The 23,232-nt window shown below is 43.8% G+C and overlaps 1 protein-coding gene across 2 annotated transcripts in view; it reads right to left on the bottom strand.

Moving 5' to 3' along the window:
- LOC140209953 (mitogen-activated protein kinase 13-like) overlaps positions 1–23,232 on the bottom strand; it is a 74,158-nt gene that overhangs the window by 35,245 nt on the left and 15,681 nt on the right. For both annotated transcript variants that reach the window (XM_072278639.1, XM_072278640.1), the window contains 2 exons: positions 14,573–14,631; positions 5,698–5,803 (listed from right to left, as the gene is read on the bottom strand). In XM_072278639.1, the coding sequence (XP_072134740.1) occupies positions 5,698–5,803; positions 14,573–14,631 (165 nt within the window). The remainder of the gene's footprint in view (positions 1–5,697; positions 5,804–14,572; positions 14,632–23,232) is intronic.

Raw genomic sequence — 23,232 nt, 5'->3', positions numbered from 1 at the left:
CCTACAACACAACTATTGTTGGCAGAATTTCAGATGGTGATGAGGGGGTGTACAAGAGTGAAACAGGTCAACTGGTTGAGTCTTGTCACAACAACAGACTTGCACCCAATGTCAGTAAGACCAAGGGACTGATTGTGGACTTCAGGAAGAGGAAGTCAAAGGAACACAAACCAGTCTTCATTGAGGGATCAGAAGTAGAAAGGGTGAGCAGTTTCAAGTTCCTGGGCGTCAACATCTCTAAGGATCCATCCTGGGCCCAATATATTAATGCAAAGACATAACAGTGGCTATATGTAATTAAGAATTTGAGGAGACTTGGTTTGTCACCAAAGACTCTCAAATTTCCACAGATGTGTCATGGAGAGCATTCTAACTGGTTGCATCACTGTCTGGCATACAGGGGCCACTGCACAGGATCAGAAAAAGCTGAAGAAGCTTGTAAACTTAGCCTGTTCCCATCACAGGCACTAGCCTCCTCAGCATCAACAATTTCAAAAGGCGGTGCCTCATAAAGGCAGTAGCCTTCATTAAAGACCCCCCTCGCCGATGACATGCCCTCTCCTCATTGCTATCATCAAGGCGATGGTACAGGAGCCTGAAGACACACACTCAACATTTCAGAAACAGCTTCTTCCCCTCTGCCATCAGATATCTGAATGGACAATGAACCCATGACCACCACCTCACTTTTTCTTTGCTCTTTTTGCACTACTTATTTAATTTAATTTCTATATATTTTTATTACAATGTGTAGTTTTTAGTCCCATGGGAAGATAGCTTGGAGGAGGCCTTTGAAAGGAAGCTCTCCAAGTACGCAGGACTGGTCAGCAACTGTCAGCAGGCTGGATGGAGAGCGAGGTGTCTCCCAGTGGAGGTTGTTTGTAGGGGATTCATAGCCCGTTCTTTAGTTAGAGCCTTCAGCATTTTGGGCATCGAGGGAGAGGGGAAGAGGAGAGCCATCTGCAGTACTACTGATGTGGCAGAGAGGGCCTCAAGATGGCTGTGGATCAAAAGAGGGGAGCCATGGAGTCATAAGTAGCTAGCCATCTGGACACAAAGCTGGGGTCTGATCAGCCCCGGCTGGGTCACCTGGAGGAGGTTGTATGATGTTGAAAGACCCGAAACACCCAATGATTCCAGGAACATCACTGAAGATGTGTTCAGAAGCATCAATAGATGTATGTACACAGCTTACACCCTGAGTTAATCAGTGACAACCAGGAAAGACTGGGTGACAACCGCGAAAAGAGTGGTGACGACTGGAGAGTCAGTGACAGCCCAGAGAGACAGCAACCAGGGCAGAACGGGCTGGCAACCCAATCTGCGTCCTCTGAGAGGAGGGTCCACACAAAAGCCACAAAGAATCTAAGGAAAAGATACCCCCAGGGGTGCCCGAGATGGGGGGAGGATGAGCACCCCAGTCAGATGGACACAACGACATCAGATCCAGGCAATGAACAAACGACGATGAGGAAGCAGTGTGCATGTGGCAAAATCTGCAAGAACGATCGCGGCTTGAAGATCCACCAAGCGAGGATGAAGTGTTTGGCGGGAGCAGGAGCAGCACAACGCGCAGGTGTCCAACCTGGTGAGACGAAGGAGGGGCCAGGCCCGGAGTCACCCCATAGTGCCCAGAACCTCCAAGTGTTGCAAACTAATCCCTCGAACATGAAGTCTAACAGGAGGCGGATAAAATGGCCTGCAGCTAACATGACTTCACTGTGGAAGCAGTTTGATGATGATGTTAACCAAATTCTGGAGGCAACGGCGAAGGGAGGGGTTGATAGGAAGCTGCAAGCCATGACAACAATTATTGTTAGTATCACAGCTGAATGGCTCAGAGAAGAGGAGAAGAGAAGGAAGGCTCCAAAACATCTTACTCAAAGAACCAAAGAGCACTGAGGATCCACAACATCAGGCAGGAGATGAAAGCGCAGAAGTCCCAATACAAGGAGGCAGGAGAAGAGGAGCGCATTGGCTTGGCCCAGCTGATGTGCATACTATGAAAGAAGATCAGGGTCCTCGGCCGGACAGAGTGACATCGGAGGCGGCGTCGTGAAAGGGCTCGAAAACGTGCTGCCTTTATCGCCAACCCCTTCAAGTTCACCAAGGAGTTGCTGAGGGAGAAGCGTAGTGGGAAACTGGCCTGTTCGCAGGAAGACATAGACCAACATCTGAAGAAAATATATAATGATCCTGAAAGAGAGCAGGAGTTGGGAGAGTGCGACATCCTAATAGACCCACCTGAACTGGATGTGCAGTTCGACATGTCAGAGCTGCAACTAAAGGAAGTCAGAGAGGTCGTCCGCAAAGCAAGGGCAAGCTCGGCTCCAGGACCAAGCAACACCTCGTACAAAGTGTACAAGAACTGCCCCAAACTCCTGCTGCATATGTGGAATATCCTGAGAATCTTCTGGAGAAGGGGGAAGATCCCAGAACGGTGGAGAGTGGCTGAAGGGGTGTGGATCTCGAAGGAGGAAAATGCCACCCAGATAGATCAGTTTCACATCATCTCCCTGCTGTGTGTCGAGGCGAAGATCTTCTTCAGTGCAGTTTCCAACCAGTTGTGCACCTACCTAGCAAAGAACACCTATATTGATACATCAGTCCAGAAGGGTGGCATTTCAGGGATGCCGGGCTGTCTGGAGCACATCAGTGTGGCGACACAGCTCATCAGGGAGGCCAGAGAGAACAAGGGCAACCTGTCAGTGTTGTGGCTCGACCTGGCAAATGAATATGGCTCCATTCCGCACAAGCTGGTGCAGCTCACACTGACCAAATATCATGTCCCCAGCAGAATCAGAGACCTTATCGCTGATTATTACAGCAACTTCAGGATGAGGGTCTCTTCAGGAGCAATGATTTCAACCTGGCACAAGGTGGAGGTCGGCATCATCACAGGGTGCACTATCTCAGTGACACTGTTCTCCCGATCCATGAACATGCTCACTTAAGTCTGCTGAACCAGAGTGCAGAGGGCCCAGAATGAATTCCGCTCAACAGCAACCACCTATCAGGGCATTCATGGATGACCTCACAGTCACCACAGAATCAGTCCCAGGCTGCCGGAGGATTCCACAAGGGCTCGAAAAGCTGGTGGAGTGGGCCCGGATGCGTTTCAAACTTGCCAAATCAAGATCGATGGTGCTGAGGAAAGGGAAGCTGGAGAACAAGTTCCGGTTCAGCATCGCAGGCACAGCCATCCCAACCATCACAGAAAAGCCAGTCAAGAGCTTAGGCAAAGTTTTTGACAGCTCTTTAAGGGACACAACACCCATTCAGGCAACCTGCACCGAGTTGGATGGCTGGCTGGCTGAAATCTGCGGACAAGTCTGGCCTACCTGGGAAGTTTAAAGCCTGGGTGTATCAGCATGGCATTCTTCCCACAATCCTGTGGCCCCTCCTTGTCTATGCAGTTCCGATCTCGACAGTCGAAACCTTAGAGAGGAGGGTTAGCAACCACCTCAGGAGGTGGCTGGGGCTGCCAAAGAGCCTGAGCAGCATCGCACTCTATGGACACCACAACAAACTGCAACTGCCCTTCAAATCCTTGGAGGAAGAATTCAAGGTAACAAGAGCCAGAGAAGTGCTACAGTATAGGGACTCAAGTGACCCGAAGGTGGCTAGAGCAGGGATCCAAGTAAGTACTGGCAGGAAGTGGAGGGCAGAGGAAGCTGTTCAGGAGGCAGAGGCGAGGCTGCGTCACAGGAGGCTGGTGGGAGTGGTCACACGAGGCCGAGCTGGGCTAGGATCCTTTCCAACTCCCCAAATGGACACCAGAGGGAAGGAAAGGCGTCGTCTAGTTCAGGAGGAGGTGAGAACAGTAGTGGAGGAGATGAGAGCCTGCAAGGCGGTGGGAATGAAGCAACAGGGAGCTTGGACAAGATGGGAGAATGCGGTTGAGAGGAAAGTGACCTGGGCTGATCCTTGGAAAGCCAAACTACACCGCATCCAATTTCTCATCCAGGCAGTGTACGATGTGCTTCCAAGCCCATCAAACCTGCACACATGGGGCGAGGCAGAGTCATCTGCGTGCCCACTGTGCTCCAAGCGAAGAACCCTGGAGCACATCCTCAGCGGCTGTGCAAGGGCACTTGGTGAGGGACGGTACAGGTGGAGGCATGATCAGGTCCTGAAGACCATCGCTGAAGCCGTCAGCGCAGGAGTTGAGTGGGCGAAGCAGTCCCGACCCTCCAAGCAGACCATTGCCTTTGTCAGAGCTGGGAAGCAGCCAATACCTGCCAAAAGAACATCTGCAGGCACTCTGACCTCTGCAAGGGACTGGCAGCTGTTGGTGGACCTCGAAGGGCAGCTGAAGTTCCCCAACCATATCGCAGCCACCACCCTGCGACCAGACATTGTCCTAGTGTCTGAGTCTACTAAGCAAGTGGTGCTGCTGGAGCTGACAGTTCCATGGGAAGATAGCTTGGAAGAGGCCTTTGAAAGGAAGCTCTCAAAGTACGCAGGACTGGTCAGCAACTGTCAGCAGGCTGGATGGAGAGCGAGGTGTCTCCCAGTGGAGGTTGGTTGTAGGGGATTCGCAGCCCATTCTTTAGTTAGAGCCTTCAGCATTTCGGGCATCGAGGGAGAGAGGAAGAGGAGAGCCATCCGCAGTACCACCGATGCGGCAGAGAGGGCCTCAAGATGACTGTGGCTCAAAAGAGGGGAGCCATGGAGTCATAAGTAGCTAGCCATCTGGACACAAGCTGGGGTCTGATCAGCCCCGGCTGGGTCACCTGGAGGAGGTTGTATGATGTTGAAAGACCCAAAACACCTGATGATTCCAGGAACATCACTGAAGATGTGTCCAGAAGCATCAATAGATGTATGTACACAGCTTATTATTATACATTGCAATGTACTGCTGCTGCAAAACAGCAAATTTCACAACTTATGCCAATGATATTAAATCTGGTTGTGATTCACATTTAAAGACGCTGATAAATATACAAGCACTCTGGTTCCGGATGGAAATCCACCAACATTCCTTACTCCCATTGTTTCAGAATCCAGCTCAATTTCGCTCTAGACACTGTGCTCTGACTACAAGACCTAATCTACACTGTGGACCTCCAGCTCACAATCCAGACTATTCAATAAATAAGGTATCGGGTCATTAGGATTCCCAATCGGATATTGAATTATTGGAGTTTTGTTGTACTATTGCCACAAAAGAAATCTCGATTGTAAAAATATATTTTACGAAAAACATTTTACCATTCTTTCCTTTCTGACAATTGGTGGACCCCCATCCGATTACAGCTGTACAGATGGTTGTTTCATTCACCAGTTTCTCCCTCATATTGATGTTGTTCCTACTACTGAACACAGTACCTGTGCTGTAAATGAGACTTCACTGTATTTGAATGTTTAGCTTAAGTTTTGAAATGTCCCATGTGAAAGTCATTCAAATCCATTAATTGCTAAAGGAAAAAATATTAGTTGTTTACATTGTCAGAAGAAAATACTGAAACAGTGCATAATTAAGTTCAAAGTCAGAACTTTCTTTTGTAAGTCAGAAATTCTGTGTCACTGTGATAACATAAACCATTTAGAGGATTCAAAACATACTCTTGCTAGCATATACTTCAGGATTTGAATGAAAAGCTCACATGGAGATGAGAAATATAGCATTTTATAATTTTATCATAATATTTCTCAGTATATTTTCCAAAAACTCTACATTTTTGTACTTACGTTAAGGCCTTTTAATATCTGATATAAAAGGTACTGAATTCTGTCTTCAGTCAGCCTTCCCATGATCTGACTCAAATCTGCATCCATGAATGGCATAACAAGATAACTAAAAGTAAAGCATTTTGGGATGAGTAAACTAAACCATTACTGCACAGGTTAAATCAAAACATGCAAGTTCTGTTTAATTGTCATTCAACCACACACATGCACACAGAGTATTGTTCCTCTGGGTCCAAGGTGCAAAACACAGTATAAATAGTCACACAGCATATATAGTTACAATCCAACACCTAGACACAAAATAATATTAGCACAAGTCTCCGAGTGGCATGGGCTGATGGTTGACAGGTTGATATAAAGTGCGAGGTGTATGTTACCAGCACTATTAGAATAAAACAAACGGTTGTACAGATAAGAAAAACAGCAGCAATTAAAGATGAAAAGTGACCAGTGCAGGATGGGAGCATGTCTGCGAGTTGAGATTGGGGATATGGGCAGCAGGGCATTCAGACAGGGTGTATATATATGCTGGGTAGCAGCACTGCATTAATAACTCCAACAGCCTGGGAAAAGAAGCTACCGCTACCCAACCTGACAGCACTGGTTCTTGTGCCTTCCGCCTGGTGGCACAAGGTCAAGGAGACTGTGGGAAGGATGGGAAGGGTCTTTGCAATTCCTAATATTCCAAGGGATGATTAGGGTGGATGTTGCTGTGGAGTTTTAGTGGGACAACATTTTGTCATGAACATAAGTGCTGGAAGTCTGTAGGACAAAAAAGCACAATAATTTTAAAAAGTCTCCTTCGTTCCAGTTCTGTGGGGTTTCAGATGTCAAACACCAGCTTCTTGTGTTTGATCAGAAAGATCAGAATGGTGATCACTGGGAAAGAAATTTGGTAGATCAAACTACTTCTCAATTAAATAGTCTTTGAACCTATCAGGTTTCAAACCTGATTCACAGCTTCAAAACAGATCCTATTACACACTGTGAGATGACTCATCTCCTCGTAATTGGCTGGGAGGGCTCCTCCATTCTTAGTAACGCCTTTGATTAAGATGTGAGTCAGAGTGTCGTACGGCCCTTCGTGCCATCATGTCAATACCACCCACTGTACCCACCTACACTAATCCCATCTACCTGCATTCTGTCCATTGATTTCTCCACCTTCACAATGTTTTTAGATACTTATTAAATGCCATGAGTTATCATATGGTAGGAGTTTGATGAAATTTAGTACATCACCAAATACACTTGCAATTTTCTATAGATATAGTGTTGAGCATTCTGACCAGTTGCATCCCAGCCTGGTATGGAGGCTCCAGTGCAAAAGGCTGCAGAGGACTGTAGATTCAGCCAGCTCCATCAAAAGCACAGGGACAGCATCAAGAGGCAGCGTCTAAGAAAGCAACACCCACTATCCGGTGTGCGCCCTCTTCGCGTCACCACTGTCAAATTTTAAAGTAAATTTATAATCAAAGTACACATTTGTCACCACGCGATTCATTTTCCTGTAGGCGTGCTCAATAAATCCATAACAGAATAATAATAAAAAACAATGAATGACCATAGCAGCTTGGACATTCAACCAGTGTGCAAAAGACAACAAACTGTGCAAATACATAAAGAAATAATAAAAAATAAGCAATAAATATCAAGAACGTGAGATGAAGGGGCACTGAAGGCAAGTCCATCGGTTGAGGGAACATCTCAATGATGGGGCGAGTGAAGGTGAGTGAAGTTACTCCCTTTGGTTCAGGAGCCTTATGGTGGAGGGGTTGTAGCTGTTCCTGAACCTGGTGGTGTGAGTCTTGACACTCCTGTGCGTTTTTCCTGATGGCAGCAGTGAGGGGAGAGCATGCCCTGGATGGTGGTAATCCCTGATGATGGATGCTGCTTTACCATGACAACACTTCACGTAGATGTGCTCAGTGGTGCGGAGGGCTTTAACCGGGACAGACTGGGCCATATTCTCTTCTTTTTGTCAGGTTTTCCGTTCAAGGGCAATGGTGTTTCCATACCAGGCTGTGATGCAAATAGTTAATATACTCTCCACTGCACATCTATAGAAGTTTGTCAAAGTTTTACATATCTTGTGGAATTTTCAGAAACTCCTGAGGAAGCAGAGCACCGCTGTGCTTTCTTCATAATTGCACTTACAAGCTGGGTCCAGGACAGATACTGCGAAATAATAAAGTTGCTGACCCTCTCCACCTCTGCTCCCCCAATGCGGACTGGCCCATGGATCTCTGGTTTCCTCCTCAAGTTAATGATCAGTTCCATGGTCTTGCTGACACTGAGTGAGAGGTTGTTGTTGCTGTACCACCCAGCCAGACTTTCAATCTCACTCCTATATACTGATTTGTCACCATCTTTGATTTGGACTGCAACAGTGTCATTAGAAAACTTGGAGGAGATACAGGAGCCTGAAGAACCATACTCAACAATTCAGGAACAGCTTATTCCCCTTTGTCATCAGATTTCTGAATGGTCCATGAATGGAGATGGAGGCAGAGACACTGGCTATCCACTCTATCTATTGCTCTTATTATCTTGTACACCTCTATCATGTCTCCTCTCATTCTGGCAGTGGTGCCCTGGGGAAGAGGCGCTGGCTATCCACTCTATCTATTCCTCTTATTATCTTGTACACCTCTATCATGTCTCCTCTCATTCTCCTTCTCTCCAAAGAGTAAAGCCCTAGCTCCCTTCATCTCTGATCATAATCCATACTTTCTAAACCAGGCAGCATCCTGGTAAATCTGCTCTGTAACCTTTCCAATGCTTCCACATCCTTCCTATAGTGAGGTGACCAGAACTGGACACAGTACTCCAAGTGTGGCCTAACCAGAGTTTTATAGAGCTGCATCATTACATCATGACTCTTAAACTCTATCCCTCAACTTATGAAAGCTAACACCCCATAAGCTTTCTTAACTACCCTATCCACCTGTGAGGCAACTTTCAGGGATCTGTGGACATGTACCCCCAGTTCCCTCTGCTCCTCCACACTACCAAGTATCCTGCCATTTACTTTGTACTCTGCCTTGGAGTTTGTCCTTCCAAAGTGTACCACCTCACACTTCTCCGGGTTGAACTCCATCTGCCACTTCTCAGCCCACTTCTGCATCCTATCAATGTCTCTCTGCAATATTCGACAATCCCCTACACTATCTACAACACCACCAACCTTTGTATCATCTGCAAACTTGCCAACCCACCCTTCTACCCCCACATCCAGGTTGTTAATAAAAATCACGAAAAGTAGAGGTCCCAGAACAGATCCTTGTGGGACACCACTAGTCACAATCCTCCAATCTGAATGTACCCCCTCCACCACCACCCTCTGCCTTCTGCAGCCAAGCCAATTCTGAATCCACCTGGCCAAACTTCCCTGGATCCCATGCCTTCCGACTTTCTGAATAAGCCTACCATGTGGAACCTTGATAAGTAAGGATGTTGACAATTAGCAGACACGAGTCACTGCTACAGATAGGGAGAACACATCAAGGAGAGTGTCCTCTTTTATAAAATTTTCAGTTATTTCCTTGATAAGTGAGGCAGTCCATCAATATTTCCTCGAGTTCCATCTTATAACTGTGTCCTCCAAGAAACAGAGCCCATCTCTGCGTTTGTGCTGCTGCTGCTGTTAATGAAACACCATTCTGTGGATTGGAAACGGACACCAGTGGTTGATAATGAGGATAAACTCTCTCCCATAAAAGTACTGGCTGAAAAACTTCACACTCTCAACCATACTCAAGGCCTCTTGGTCAATCTGTGGGTATTTATTCTCTGCAGCATTAATGGAACATGATGCAAAGGCTATGGGGTGTTCACTTCCATCACAGGTAATATGTGACATTACTGTAGCTACACCATAAGGTGAGACGTCACAGGCAAGCTTCACTGGACAATGTGAATCATAATGTGTGAGTTCAGTGTCAGATGTCACCAGTCATTTCTCTTTTGGAAAGCCACCTCACACTGCGTTGTCCATTTTCATTTCTTCGTGATCAGTAGTAATGAGTTCAAAGGGTGAGCACAGTAGCCAGCTTTGTAGTAATTGACAAATCCTGAAAATGACCACAACTGTAGCACATCCTTTGACCTTGGGGCAAACACAACTGCTTGAATTTTCTCAGCACACTTGTGAAATACTTGGGTGCTAATGGTGTGACCACACTAAGTGATGATTGGTTTAAAGGATTCACACTTCGTGCTCTGAACCCATAATTTTCTAATCTTTTTAACACTATCTTGAGATTCTGGAGATGTTCCCTGTTATCGTTACCAGGTAACACTGAATGCCTGGGCAGCCTTGCAGCACCTGGTCTATAGCTTTCAGTACTGAATTGATGGTGACCTTAAAATCACACAGATCCATTCTTCTTGGCTATTGGACTAATGGAGTTGCCCATGGGCTCGAGTCAAACTTGGAAAGAATTCCTTCAGCTACCATGCAATCTAGGTCACTGGCTACTTTATTACAGATAGTATAAGGAACTGGACCGGCTTTGTAAAACATGGGTGTGGCATTTTCATCTAACACTATTTTATCCTTGATATTGTCAGCCAGTGGTGTAGTGGCATCAGCATCGGACTTTGAGGCAAGTAGTCCTGGGCTCAGATCCGGCCAGCTCCTTACATGCTTTCCATCCATGCTGGATTGAACGCTGAACTAGCAACTCGGCTTTGTTAAAAAAAGGGACAAAATGTTAAAGAAGAAGCCAGGTTATCAATAGATGCACCACGAGGTGTGGAGAGGAATAACAAACCCTTGATAAGTTTGAGTTCTCCAATGCAATCCATGAACACTGCTGTGGCATCATCCAGTACTTTTCTTACTTCACTTTCAGTTGTCTCTGTTGCAGGGAATGTAAGATACAAATGGTGAATGGATCTCCAGTCAAGTTGTAGTTATCTCATCCACTCAAAGCCCCATTAACATGGTCCTCCTGCTCTTACCATATGCACATTCCAAGTTCAATGGGCTTGTTGGTTTTGTAGTTCACTGTTATGAATGTCATTCCCACAGGTGTCATTTTTCTCCACTCTCAGTTCTTAGTTGGATATCTTCAGGCTTCAGTTCAGTATTTTTCAAATGCAGTCCAAACTCATTTTGTGGAATGACTGAAACAGCTGAGCCAGTGTTCAATTTTATTTTAATTAATTTGCTGCTCACTTCTCATGCAAGCCACATTGCGTGTCTACTGTGAGTTTTCACATTCGCTCTCCAGTCCTGTGTCACTCTCGTCACTATCAGATTTTTCATCAACAACATGCAGATTAGTGCACTTTTCGAAACTGCAACTTGACTCTTTTTCTCTTCCCTGTGCTACTTATTTGTCTGCACAACATGTTCTTTGTACGTGTCGTACTTGGTAGTATTTTCTGCAAGTTTTGCCTTTAAACCTTTATTGATCTGTTGACTTTGAGCCCCTGCCACAACAGTAACACAACTTGTTTGGTCAGGCAGGTTTCTGTTTAGGCATTGCAATTCTGTTCACGCTCATTTTCATTCTTGACTGCAACTCAATTGTGTCACTGACTGCTGTATCCATTGATACAGCTGTTTCAACTGCTCTTCTAAATGTGAGTGTGCTTCTGTTAGGAGCTGTTTTTGAATGTTTTCTTGTAAGATTCCACAAACTAAGTGATCTTGCAGTGCATCATTATGCCTATCACTAAACTGAATGCTTGGAAACTTTCTTCAATTCCATCACATGAAATGGACTCCCCTTCCTTCAGATATCACTTATGAATCCTAAAGTATTATGCAATCAACAATGGTTTCAGTTTTAAATATTCCTGCATTACTTTCACAATGTTAATGAAGTTCATTTCGGCTGGTTTGGTTGGAGCAGTCAAACATCTAAGCAAACTATATACTCTTCCACCAATAACACTCAGAAAAACTGGCACTCGTTTCTCATTTGCTATTTCATTTGCTTCAAAATACTGCTCAATTCGCTAAGTATACAATATCCAGTTATCTCTTGGTGCAATCAAATACATCAACATTATCTTTCAGATTTAGCCAGCTATTTCTGTTTTTCACCTGGCACTCACCCTTTACGAACCTATGAATTTCATCCATTTTCTGCCTTTTTTTAAATTTGATCACCTCGGCCCCTTCCTGAAGAAGCATGTGCTGTGCTTCAATGAGTAGGAGTTATCTCGGATTCACTTAAACTTTCTTGTTCTTTGTAATTCCAAAACATAAAACTAATTAAAAGAAAAACGCGGAGCCGGGAGATGCGGGTCTACTTCATTTTTACTTTAGTGAGGCGCCAGCATATGACGTACTGGTGTAATGATGTATGTCATTTACATACAAGCTGTAATGAATTATTTAAACAAAGAACACTTAATCATAGAAACCATAGAAAAACTACAGCACAGAAACAGGCCTTTTGGCCCTTCTTGGCTGTGCCGAACCATTTTCTGCCTAGTCCCACTGACCTGCACACGGACCATATCCCTCCATACACCTCCCATCCATGTATCTGTCCAATTTATTCTTAAATGTTAAAAAAGAACTCGCATTTACCACCTTGTCTGGCAGCTCATTCCAAACTCCCACCACTCTCCATGTGAAGAAGCCCCCCCAATGTTCCCTTTAAACTTTTCCCCCTTCACCCTTAACCCATGTCCTCTGGTTTTTTTCTCCCCTTGCCTCAGTGGAAAAAGCCTGCTTGCATTCACTCTATCTATACTCATCATAATTTTATATACCTCTATCAAATCTCTCCTTATTCTTCTGCGCTCCAGGGAATAAAGTCCTAACCTATTCAACCTTTCTCTGTAACTGAGTTTCTCAAGTCCCGGCAACATCCTTGTAAACCTTCTCTGCACTCTTTCAACCTTATTAATATCCTTTCTGTAATTTGGTGATCAAAACTGAACACAATACTCCAGATTCGGCCTCAGCAATGCCGTATACAACCTCATCATAACATTCCAGCTCTTAAACTCAATACTTTGATTAATAAAGGCCAATATACCAATAGCTCTCTTTATGACCCTATCTACCCGTGACACCACTTATAGGGAATTTTGTATCTGTATTCCCAGATCCTTCTGTTCTACTGCACTCCTCAGTGCCTTACCATTTACCCTGTATGTTCTACCTTGGTTTGTCCTTCCAAAGTGCAATACCTCACACTTGTCTGTATTAAACTCCATCTGCCATTTTTCAGCCCATTTTTCCAGCTGCTCCAAATCCCTCTGCAAGCTTTGAAAACCTTCCTCACTGTCCACTACACCTCCAATCTTTATATCATCAGCAAATTTGCTGATCCAATTTACCACATTATCATCCAGATCATTGACATAGATAACAAATAACAATGGACTCAGCACTGATCCCTGTGGCACACCACTAGTTACAGGCCTCCACTCTGAGAAGCAATCCTCTACTACCACTCTTTAGCTTCTTCCATTGAGCCAATGTCTAATCCAATTTACCACCTCTCCATGTATACCAAGTGACTGAATTTTCCTAACTAACCTTCCATGCGGGACCTTGTCAAAGGCCTTACTGAAGTCTATGTAGACAACATCCACTGCTTTCCTTTCATCCACTTTCCTGGTAACCTCCTCGAAAAACTCCAATAGATGGTCAAACATGACCTACCACGCACAAAGCCATGTTGACTCTCTCTGATAAGTCCCTGTCTATCCAAATGCTTGTAGATTCTGTCTCTTCGTACTCCCTCCAATAACTTACCCACTACCGATGTCAAACTTACCGACCTATAATTTCCCGGATTACTTCTCGATCCTTTTTTAAACAACGGAACAACATGAGCCATTCTCCAATCCTCCGGCACCTCACCCGTAGACACCGACATTTTAAATATATCTGCTAGGGCCCCTGCAATTTCAACACTAGTCTCCTTCAAGGTCCAAGGGAATACCCTGTCAGGTCCTGGGGATTTATCCACTTTAATTTGCCTCAAGATAGCAAGCACCTCCTCCTTTTCAATCTGTACAGTTTCCATGATCTCACTACTTGTTTCCCTTAATTTCATTCACTTCATGCCAGTTTCCTTAGTAAATACAGATGCAAAAAACTCGTTTAAGATCTCCCCCACTTCTTTTAGTTCCACAAACAGCCGACCACTCTGATCTTCAAGAGGACCAATTTTATCCCATACAATCAAACAATATATTTACAATATTGCTCAAATATTACTGAAATAATAAATATACAACAGAACAGTTCTTGATTTTAAGGACATCAAAGGTTACAGAGAGAAGGCAGGAGAATGGGGTTGAGAGGGATATAAATAAGCCATGTTGGAATGGCGGACCAGACTTGATGGGCCAAATGGCCTAATTCTGCTCTTATGTCCTATGGAGCTCTGAGGTCAGATTTTGACTGAGTTTTACCATGTTCACGTGGACAGTGAAGATTAAAACAGTTAGGAATAACCTGCCCTCCCTTGTTCTAAAAAAAAGTGCTTTTTGGGTCTTTGGAGAGGTGTTTTTAACTTGATTATAATTTGTAGGGAGGTTCATGGCTTTGCTTTGTTGTATATACATTCTTTTTAAACAAATACCTCGAGTGGTTCCTAGCAATGAATGTTAACTTGGTGCTCGAATTTTAACTGGTCGAGACAGCTAATGGGGAGAATATTACTCTGACAATCTAGGGAGAGTGAGTGGCAAATGTTAGCAGAATTGTGAAGAGTTAACATTTCCCTAAATTTTACACCATAAATACTACTAAATATACTCTCATATTTAATACTGGCAGTGTGACTAATACTGTTTCCATGTTCATTCATTGATCCGAGACTTAATTTAACAGCAGGCTCTTTATGATTATAACCATTATATAATGTGCATTATATATTTCCAGAATACTTACAAATCCTGAAATTCATCCAATGTAACAGCTGGTGTGAAAACATCAATGAGACCAATAACCTGGAAATGAATTATACACTATTCAGTCAAGTTCTACATCACAGCCACTTTCCAATAATAAAAAAGCAGAATAAGTTCTCTCTTATAAATGAGCTATTATTATGATTGAGTTAATTTATTGATTCTATTATTGTTCTTAAGCCAAGTCACTTTTCTTTCAACCTCCATGAAAGTATAAAAGTAGAAGAAAAATATTTTGTTTTAATTGCAAGGTTATCTTGAGGAAAACTTTTGAACTTCCTAACTTGGAGTAGACCTGCCAATGACAAACTAAGATCAGGTATTGGTCACTCGGGTGCCTGAACCGAGTCAGCCTTATGTTTATACATGTTCAGAGTGAATCCATCATTATATTCGTCTTTATCCACAGCACATATTACTCCTTCAAAGAACTCATGAAAATTAGTCAAAGTTTTTTTTACCTTCACCTGATTACCTTGAAATTTTCTAAGTGCCCTGCTGTAACATCTTTAATAATAGCTTCTATCATTTTCCCCAAGAATTATATTAAGCTAACTGGCCTGCTAATTCCTGCCTTTTGCCTCCTTTCTTGAATAAGGGTGTTCGATTTGCTGTTTACCAACTTTGCAGAATTTGTCCTGAAGCAATTATCTCACAGGCCACCTCCTTTAACACCCAAAAATGAAACCCATCAGGACCTGGTGACTTGTCTGTGTGGAGCTCCAACAATTTGCTCCATACCACTCCCCTGGTGATTGTAATTTCCTCCCTCCCAATCCACAAATTATAGCTGCTTCTGGGATATTTCCTGCATCCACTGCGATCAGGACAGATGCAAGATAACTGCTTAATTCTCCAGCCACTTGCAATATTAATTCCCCATTCACTTTCCACAGTACCAAAGCTCACAGTGGGAACAGACAATCGGAACAGCTTTAGAAACGACCGGTTCTTAAGAATGGGTCACACAGGGAAGCAGAAAACAAAAGGGTCAAGTTTAATTTCCATAGTCTTGAAGGGAAGATGGAAGCACCCTGACATCAAAACTGTCGTAATTGAAATGTTCTACTATAAAATAAGTTTCTGTTAATGCTTTCCAAAAACTGCAGTTGGTGCTACAGTACAAAAGGAGAAAAGTCACCTTCTGTTGCACAGACTAATGTGGTTGCAAATATGCACTGCCCTTATTTTTTTCTAAAATTTGCATCCACTTTATCATATAACTAAACTATGCAACAGCAGACAAATTTCTAACTTAATATTTTTTCACTGCATAACAAAACCAAAGCATTCAGCAAGTGTCATTTGTTAATATTTCAATTACTACATTGCTATCCCTTTGTGTGTTCATGAAGCATTATATTAATATCCTTTCTGGAACTGATGCCCTCTTAATTGGTTCTCAGAACACACTGGTTGATTCCCATTAACTTATTTCTTTGTAATGTATACATATTCCAACTATTTTTATGCCATGGGCCAATACCATCAAACAAGGGGTCCATGGACTCCAGGTTGGGAATCTCTGGTATATATTACAGCCAACTATGTGACTCCCAACTCTCCATAAGATCTGTGGTTTGCTTCCCAAAAAAAAGCAATAGAACCGTTACCATTAATTGCAAGCCAGGACAGCCTTTTTCCTATTCTTCATGCTGCAAATGCTATACTGATTTGTTTGAATACTTTTAACACTAGAGCACCTAATCTTGATTGACTGTTTAGTTTATTGCACCGGCAGAGATGCCAGCTTTTGAATTAATATGTCAAAATGGGCAGTAAAGACTTGTCTGATTCAAAGAGTAGCAAATTCCATTAAAGCAACACACAAAAAAGTTGCTGGTGAACGCAGCAGGCCAGGCAGCATCTCTAGGAAGAGGTACAGTCGACGTTTCGGGCCGAGACCCTTCGTCAGGACTAACTGAAAGAAGAGCTAGTAAGAGATTTGAAAGTGGGAGGGGGAGGGGGAGATCCGAAATTCCATTAGTTGATATTTAATTATCACTATAACAGATTAATTTGCCATACAAAACATATGAATTAGGGGCATGTATCATTCATTTGAACATTTAATCTCCCATGCTGTTTGCAGGTGTGGCTTTGCCAAAGTTGGCGGCACACAAAATGAATTCCTTCACTGTAAAGTACTTTGGGTGAGCTGAAAACAAGAGGGACCCTATACAAATGTAAATACATTACAGATTATACTTATTTAGGCATGATCTATGATAAGGGTAAAAAAAAAACTGATCTGTGTATGTTCCTTCTTTTAAGAATGACTTAAAGTTTACCTTCATTGGATATCACAGCCAACAATGCTACAGTGAACCTGAAAAGATTGTCTTCCCATAAGACCATAAGATTTCGAAACAGAATTAGGCCATTTGGTCCATCAAGTCTGCTCCACCATTTCTTCACGGCTATTCCAATTTTCCTCTCAGCCCCAGTATCCTGCCTTCTCCCTCTATCCCTTCATGCGCTGACCAATCAAGAATCTATTAACCTCTGTCTTAATATGCATAAAGACTTGGCCTCCGCAGCTGCCTGTGTCAAAGAATTCCATAGATACACCACTCTCTGGCGAAAGAAATTCCTCCACATCTCAGTTCTAAAAGGGCGCCCCTCTATTCTGAGGCTGTGTCATCTGGTCTTATAGTCTCCCACCATAAGGAACATCCTCTCCACATCCACTGCATCAAGGCATTTCACCATTCGTTAAGTTTCAATGGGGTCATCCTTCATTCTTCTGATTTTCAGTGAATAGAGGCCAAGAGCTATCAAACACTCTTCATATGACAAGCCCTTCAATGCTCCAAGTGAAGCCTCAGTGCTTTATAAAGTCTCAGTATTACATCCTTGCTTTTATATTCTAGTCTTCTTGAACACTGCATTTGCCTTCCTCATCACCGACTCATCCTGCAAATTAACCTTTAGGGAATCCTGTGCAAGAACTCTCAAGTCCATTTGCACCTCAGTTTTCTTGTATTTTATCTCCATTTAGAAAATAGTCAGCCCTTTCATTTCTTCTACCAAACAGTATGACCATACACTTCCAAACACTGTATTCCATCTGCTATTTCTTTGCCCAACCCCCTATTAGTCCAAGTCCTTCTGTAGTCTCTCTACTTCCTCAAAACTACTGCCCCTCCACCTATCTTCATACCATTTGCAAATTGTGGAACAAAGCCTTTAATTCTATCATCCAAATCATTGGCATATAACAAAAATGATTGGTCCTATCTCAGACCCCTGTGGAACACCACTACTCACCAGCAGCCAGCCAGAAAAGGCTCCCTTAATTCCCACTCTTTGCCTCCTGTCAATCAGCCACTGCTTTATCCATGCTAGGATCTTTCCTGTAATACCGTGGACTTGTAACTTGTTAAGCAGCCTCATGTATAACACCTTGTCAAAGGCCTTCCGAAAATTCAAGTACACAATATCAACAGATTCTCCTTTGTCTATTCTGCTTGTTATTTCTTCAAAGAATTCCAACAGATTTGTCAGGCAGGATTTTCCCTTGAGGAAACCATACTGATTACAGCCCACTTTATCACTCACCTCCAAGTAACCAAGACCTCATCCTTAATAATCGAGTCCAACATCTTCCTAACCACTGAGGTCAGACTAACTGGCCTATAATTTCATTTCTTTTGCCTCTCTCCCTTCTTGAAGAGTGGAGTGACATTTGTAATTCTCCACTCTTCTGGAACCATAGCAAAATCTAGTTATTCTTGAAAGATCATTATAAATGCCCCCATGATCTCTTCAGCCACCTCTTTCAGAACCCTGGGGTGTACACCATCTGGCCCAGGTGACTTACCCTACCTTCAGACCTTTCAGTTTCCCAAAGAACTTTCTCTCTACTTATGGTAATTGCACACACTTCATGACCCCTGACTCCAGGAACTTCTATAATGCAAAATAGTTATTCAGTTCATCTGCTTTCTTTGTCCCCCATTACTACCTCTCTAGCATCATTTTCCAGTGGTTCGATGTCCACTCTTGCCACTCTTTTACACTTTATGTATCTGAAGAAAATCTTGGTATTTGCCTTAACATTACTGGTGAGCTTACTTTCGTATTCCATCTTTACATTCTTAACGACTTTAGTTGCCTTCTGTTGGTTTTTAAAAGCTTTCCAATCTTTTAACTGCGCTGCAAATTCATCTACCTTATTCCATATACTGCGCGCATTCAAATCCAGCACCTTCAGTCCTGTATTCACCCTTTTCGACTGTTCGCATTTACGTTGTAACGCATCCTGTTGACAACAATTTAGCCCTATCAATAGCCTCTCATCACTACATGTTGTCTGTGTTTGTAAACCAGCTACCTCATCTTCAGCACTATTATCTGTCTTTCCTACGATACATTGAAATACATGCAGCTCAGGACACTTGTTGCACCATGCTCAACTTTGATTCCTAACTTTGTCTGAGTTCTTACCAACATCTCTCTCCACAACCTCTCCTCTAAGTGTTCTGGCACCCTGGCTCCCATCCCCCGCATCTCTCTAGTTTAAACCCACCACGAGGCGGTAATAAATCTTCCCACTGTCATTGGTATCTAAATGGACCACGACTTCTGGCTGTTCACCCTCCCATTTAAGAATGCTGAGGACTTGATCCGAGATATCCTGGACTCTGGCACCCAGGAGGCAATATACCATCCAGAAACCTCATTCCCGCCCACAGAACCTCCTGTCCGTTCACCTAACTAATGAATCCCTGATCACCACAGTAGGCCTCTTCTTCCCCCTTCCCTTCTGAGTCACAGAGGCAGACTCAGTGCCAGAGACCTGACCACTGTAACTTTCCTCTGTTAGGTTCCGCCCCCCCCCCACAGTATCCAAAGTGATGTACCTTATTGTTGAGGGGGATAGCCACAGGGATACTCCTTCACCCCTTTCCACTTCCCGATTGTCACCCTGTTTCCTGTGCCCTGCACTTTGGGTGTAACTACCTCTCGATATATCCTATCTCTCATCCCCTCAGCCTCCCGAATGATCAGGAGTTCATCCAGTTCCAGCTCCACCTCCCTAACGCGGATTGTTCGAAGCTGCAGCTGGATGCACTTCTCACAGTTGTAGTCGTCAGGGACACTGGAGGTCTCCCTGCCTTCCCACATCCCGCAAGAGGAGCATTCCACTATCCGGCCTGGCATCTCTACTTTGCAGCATTACTTAAGGGAAAAATAAAATCTTTACACAATTGCACCCGAGATCTTTGTGCTCTGTGTTTTTCTGTCCTCCTTGATTATGGTCAGTGTGCCAGAATTTACTACGGCCCAGTATTTCACAGCATCTGTTAGTGGATGACGCTCTTGCCCTTTACCCTGCAGCTCCATTCATTTTGCTCAGAAAACAGCAGTGTGGCGCAGACAGGTTATCTAGCACCCAAGTAAAACATTTAAAACATTTTACCTAACCAATCATTGATGATAATGAAAGGTCTGGCAGGGAGATAAATTAATGTGGGCAAACTCAATGTCAAACCAGACAGTAAAAGAAATGATGGATTAAATGAGAGACAACAATGATAGGATGGTTAAGACAAACATCATTAGAAGCTCGAAAGCCCTGAACATCACAATACAGGGTTAACCATGACCAAAGCTCTGCAGTTCGGAGCAAGCCCAACGCTGCACTGCCTGTTCATTAATATGATTAATATGGCTGCAGAGAACAGCTGTTGAGTGTCTGCACACCTCAGTAGAGTGGAGAGCATTAGCTGAAGCCCACCTGCTCTACGTACAGCCACCTGCGCTGTGGCTAGAGCAGATGGCAGATCTCAACGAAGGTCACCTTTCTGAAGTGGGATTTTACTCGATGAGGTTCAAGAAGGAAAAAGGTTCCTGCGAGACTCTGGTAAACATGGCTTCTTGCTGAAATCCCCAGCCAATCCCACTTCAATATCCTGACTTGCTCTTTGTACCTTCTGCACGTTCTTTTAGTTATACTGCAGAGATGGGAAAAGTTGGATTAACCAGAAGTCTTGAAGTAACAGTAAAACACATTCCACATCCCTCTAACCTTTAACAACTTTTGACGAGTTCTAGAATCTGCGAGCGGTTGTTGAACAGCGGCAACAACCAGTAGAAATCAAAGCAGAATTAATTTGAATGTTGCGGAGAACCCCTTTCTACAGAGGTGATGGAAGGTCCTTCACTGTGCAATATTACTGCGGCACGATAGTGTAGTGGTTAGCAAAGGGCGCTACAGTTCCGGCAACCTGCGTTCAATTCCCATCACTCCCTGTAAGGATTTTCTACGTTATCTCCACGACCGTGTGGGCATGCTCCAGTTTCTTCCCACAGTCCAAAGACGTACCGTTTGGTAGGTTAATTGGTCTAGTGTTAAAGTGGGAGTTGTTGGGTGGCAGAGTTGGAAGAACCTACTCTACGCAGTATCTCAAAATAAAAATAATGCTACAGTGCTCACTGGAGCAGAGAGCTCCAAAAGCGGAGCACCGGCATCAAATCAGAATTGAAAACTGCTGGACATCACTGACTGCTGAACCTACTTCGAGTCAGCAGGCATTGTCTGTACACAGTGGCTTCACCAATATGTTTTCTTTCCCAAAGAATAAAACAGCCACACAGAGTGTATCTGAAAATATGCATCATGGATCTCAATTTCCCCATTCAGAATCTTAAGGGTTGAGGTTCCATTCTCATGAAATCCTGCTTTACAGATCAAGCAGATGGTCACCTGCAGAGAATGGTCATCTGTTTGCCACTCCCTACTCAGCTGGTCTCCAACGTCCACTGCTGTATGTTGAAACACAGAAATCACCTGGAGGCAAAACGGTTTGCAGATGCTGAAATTGGCCTGCTGGGGCAACTCAGCAGATCAAGGGATTATTGACATTTCAGCAGGACTGAGAAGTGAGAGGCAAGATGGCCTGTATAAAGCAGAAACAGGGAGTGGAGCAACAGTGGCACAAGGTGATTGGTGGACTGAGAAGAATGGAAGTCACTTGACCTTCCATGATGCTGATGGACACAGGTTTACTTAAGAGTGCAGCCAGATCCACAGTCTGTTCATGCCAGAGCCAGCCTCTCATTTGAAAAGGGCTGCCATTGCTGAGTATAAAGGTACAAATATCGCTGTGATGATTGTACGTTCTAGTATCAATCGTTTGGTGACAATAAAGTATAATGCAAAATAAAAATAGCGCTTTTGAAATGATTCCTGTTGAAATATTACTCAACAGGACTCCATGTGGCAATGTCAACTAACATCCAGTTGTTGAATCTACATCTTACTATTCTTAATATAAGAGATCTGCAGAGAGATGAGAGGAGAAATATGGGAGATGCACCTGAGACATGCTGTCAGGCAAGGGCAGACATAGTAAATGTTTGAGAGGAAACTTGGGCCTGAATATTTGGGAAGAGAAATACTTGTAGGGGTCGATTTGGGAATCCTTGGGGAAGACTGGAAGCTGGAAGGGTGAAACTGTAGAGGTTTATGAATGAGGGGAAGGATAGAGGCAAGGAATACAAAGGAGCACTGAGACAGGAGTTAGTTCCTAGCAACTCGTGAGCTGCTTGGAGCCATTGAGGGAGAAGAGAGCCAACAACTTCAAGCAAAGTTTACAAAATCTATCTATTCATTTCCACAGATGCTGCCTGATCTACTGAGTTCCTCTAGCATCTGCAGACTTTCTCCTGTTTATGACTATCATGTTCATTTTCATATTCATAGAGCCCTACAGCATGGAAACAAGCCTGTGTGCCCACTTGCCAGCCATCAAACACCCATTGACACTAATCCCATTTTAATTCAAGCACATTAATAACAACTCTACCACACACCTGCAAACTTGAGGGGCACCTTAGGGTGGCCAATTAATCTAATCTGCATGGGTTTGGGATATGGGAAGAAACCGGAGGACCCATAGGAAAGGCACAGGATTACAGGCAGTCGATGCAAATTCCACACCAACAGCAGAGGTCAGGTGTTGAACCCAGGTCACTGAGCTGAGAAGTCACAGCTTGAGTTTCACCAAAGGTTCGTGTTCTTGCTAACCCTGGAAGTAAATTTGAATACTCTGTTTTATTATGTTTAGCCTATGCGGTATTAAGACGCCAAACTTGTGAAAAACAAGCATAGCAGAAGCAGACACAAGGGCAGCACGACAGTAAAGCAGTTAGCGCAATTGCTTTACAGTGCCAGTGATCACTGGACAGTCTATTCCTGCCACTGTCTGTAAGGCGTCTGCACATCATCTATCGGCATTTATGCCTGCTGACACAAGGGGGCAGAATCTCACCACAATAGGATTGTAAATGACCTTGTGAGGAGGAGAAATGGCAGTCAGCCTCCAGGACACTGACCCTGAAATGGAAAGCGTGTAGTACTAAGCACTACTAGCATTTAGCCTTCTCATGATGGTCATGCCTACACTGAAATGATCTACAAAAGGCAGGCAGTAGCATGACGTACTTCATCTCCTGTACCAGGAAAGTGAAGGACATTCTGAGAGACCTCAGAGATTCCATAATCATGATAATTTCCAGTTCTGATTGCACAACACAAAGAGAACTCTCCCTACCAACATCAGCAAGGTCCTCCTGAAACCTCTCCTCCCAATGGTTAAAGAGCTGTTGCCCAGATTATTTGGTAATTATTTT

This window comes from Mobula birostris, chromosome 14 (assembly GCF_030028105.1).
Source record: "Mobula birostris isolate sMobBir1 chromosome 14, sMobBir1.hap1, whole genome shotgun sequence".
Taxonomy (NCBI): domain Eukaryota; kingdom Metazoa; phylum Chordata; class Chondrichthyes; order Myliobatiformes; family Myliobatidae; genus Mobula; species Mobula birostris.
Note: the sequence above shows the minus strand (reverse complement) of the source record. Positions and strands in the feature narration are given on the sequence as shown.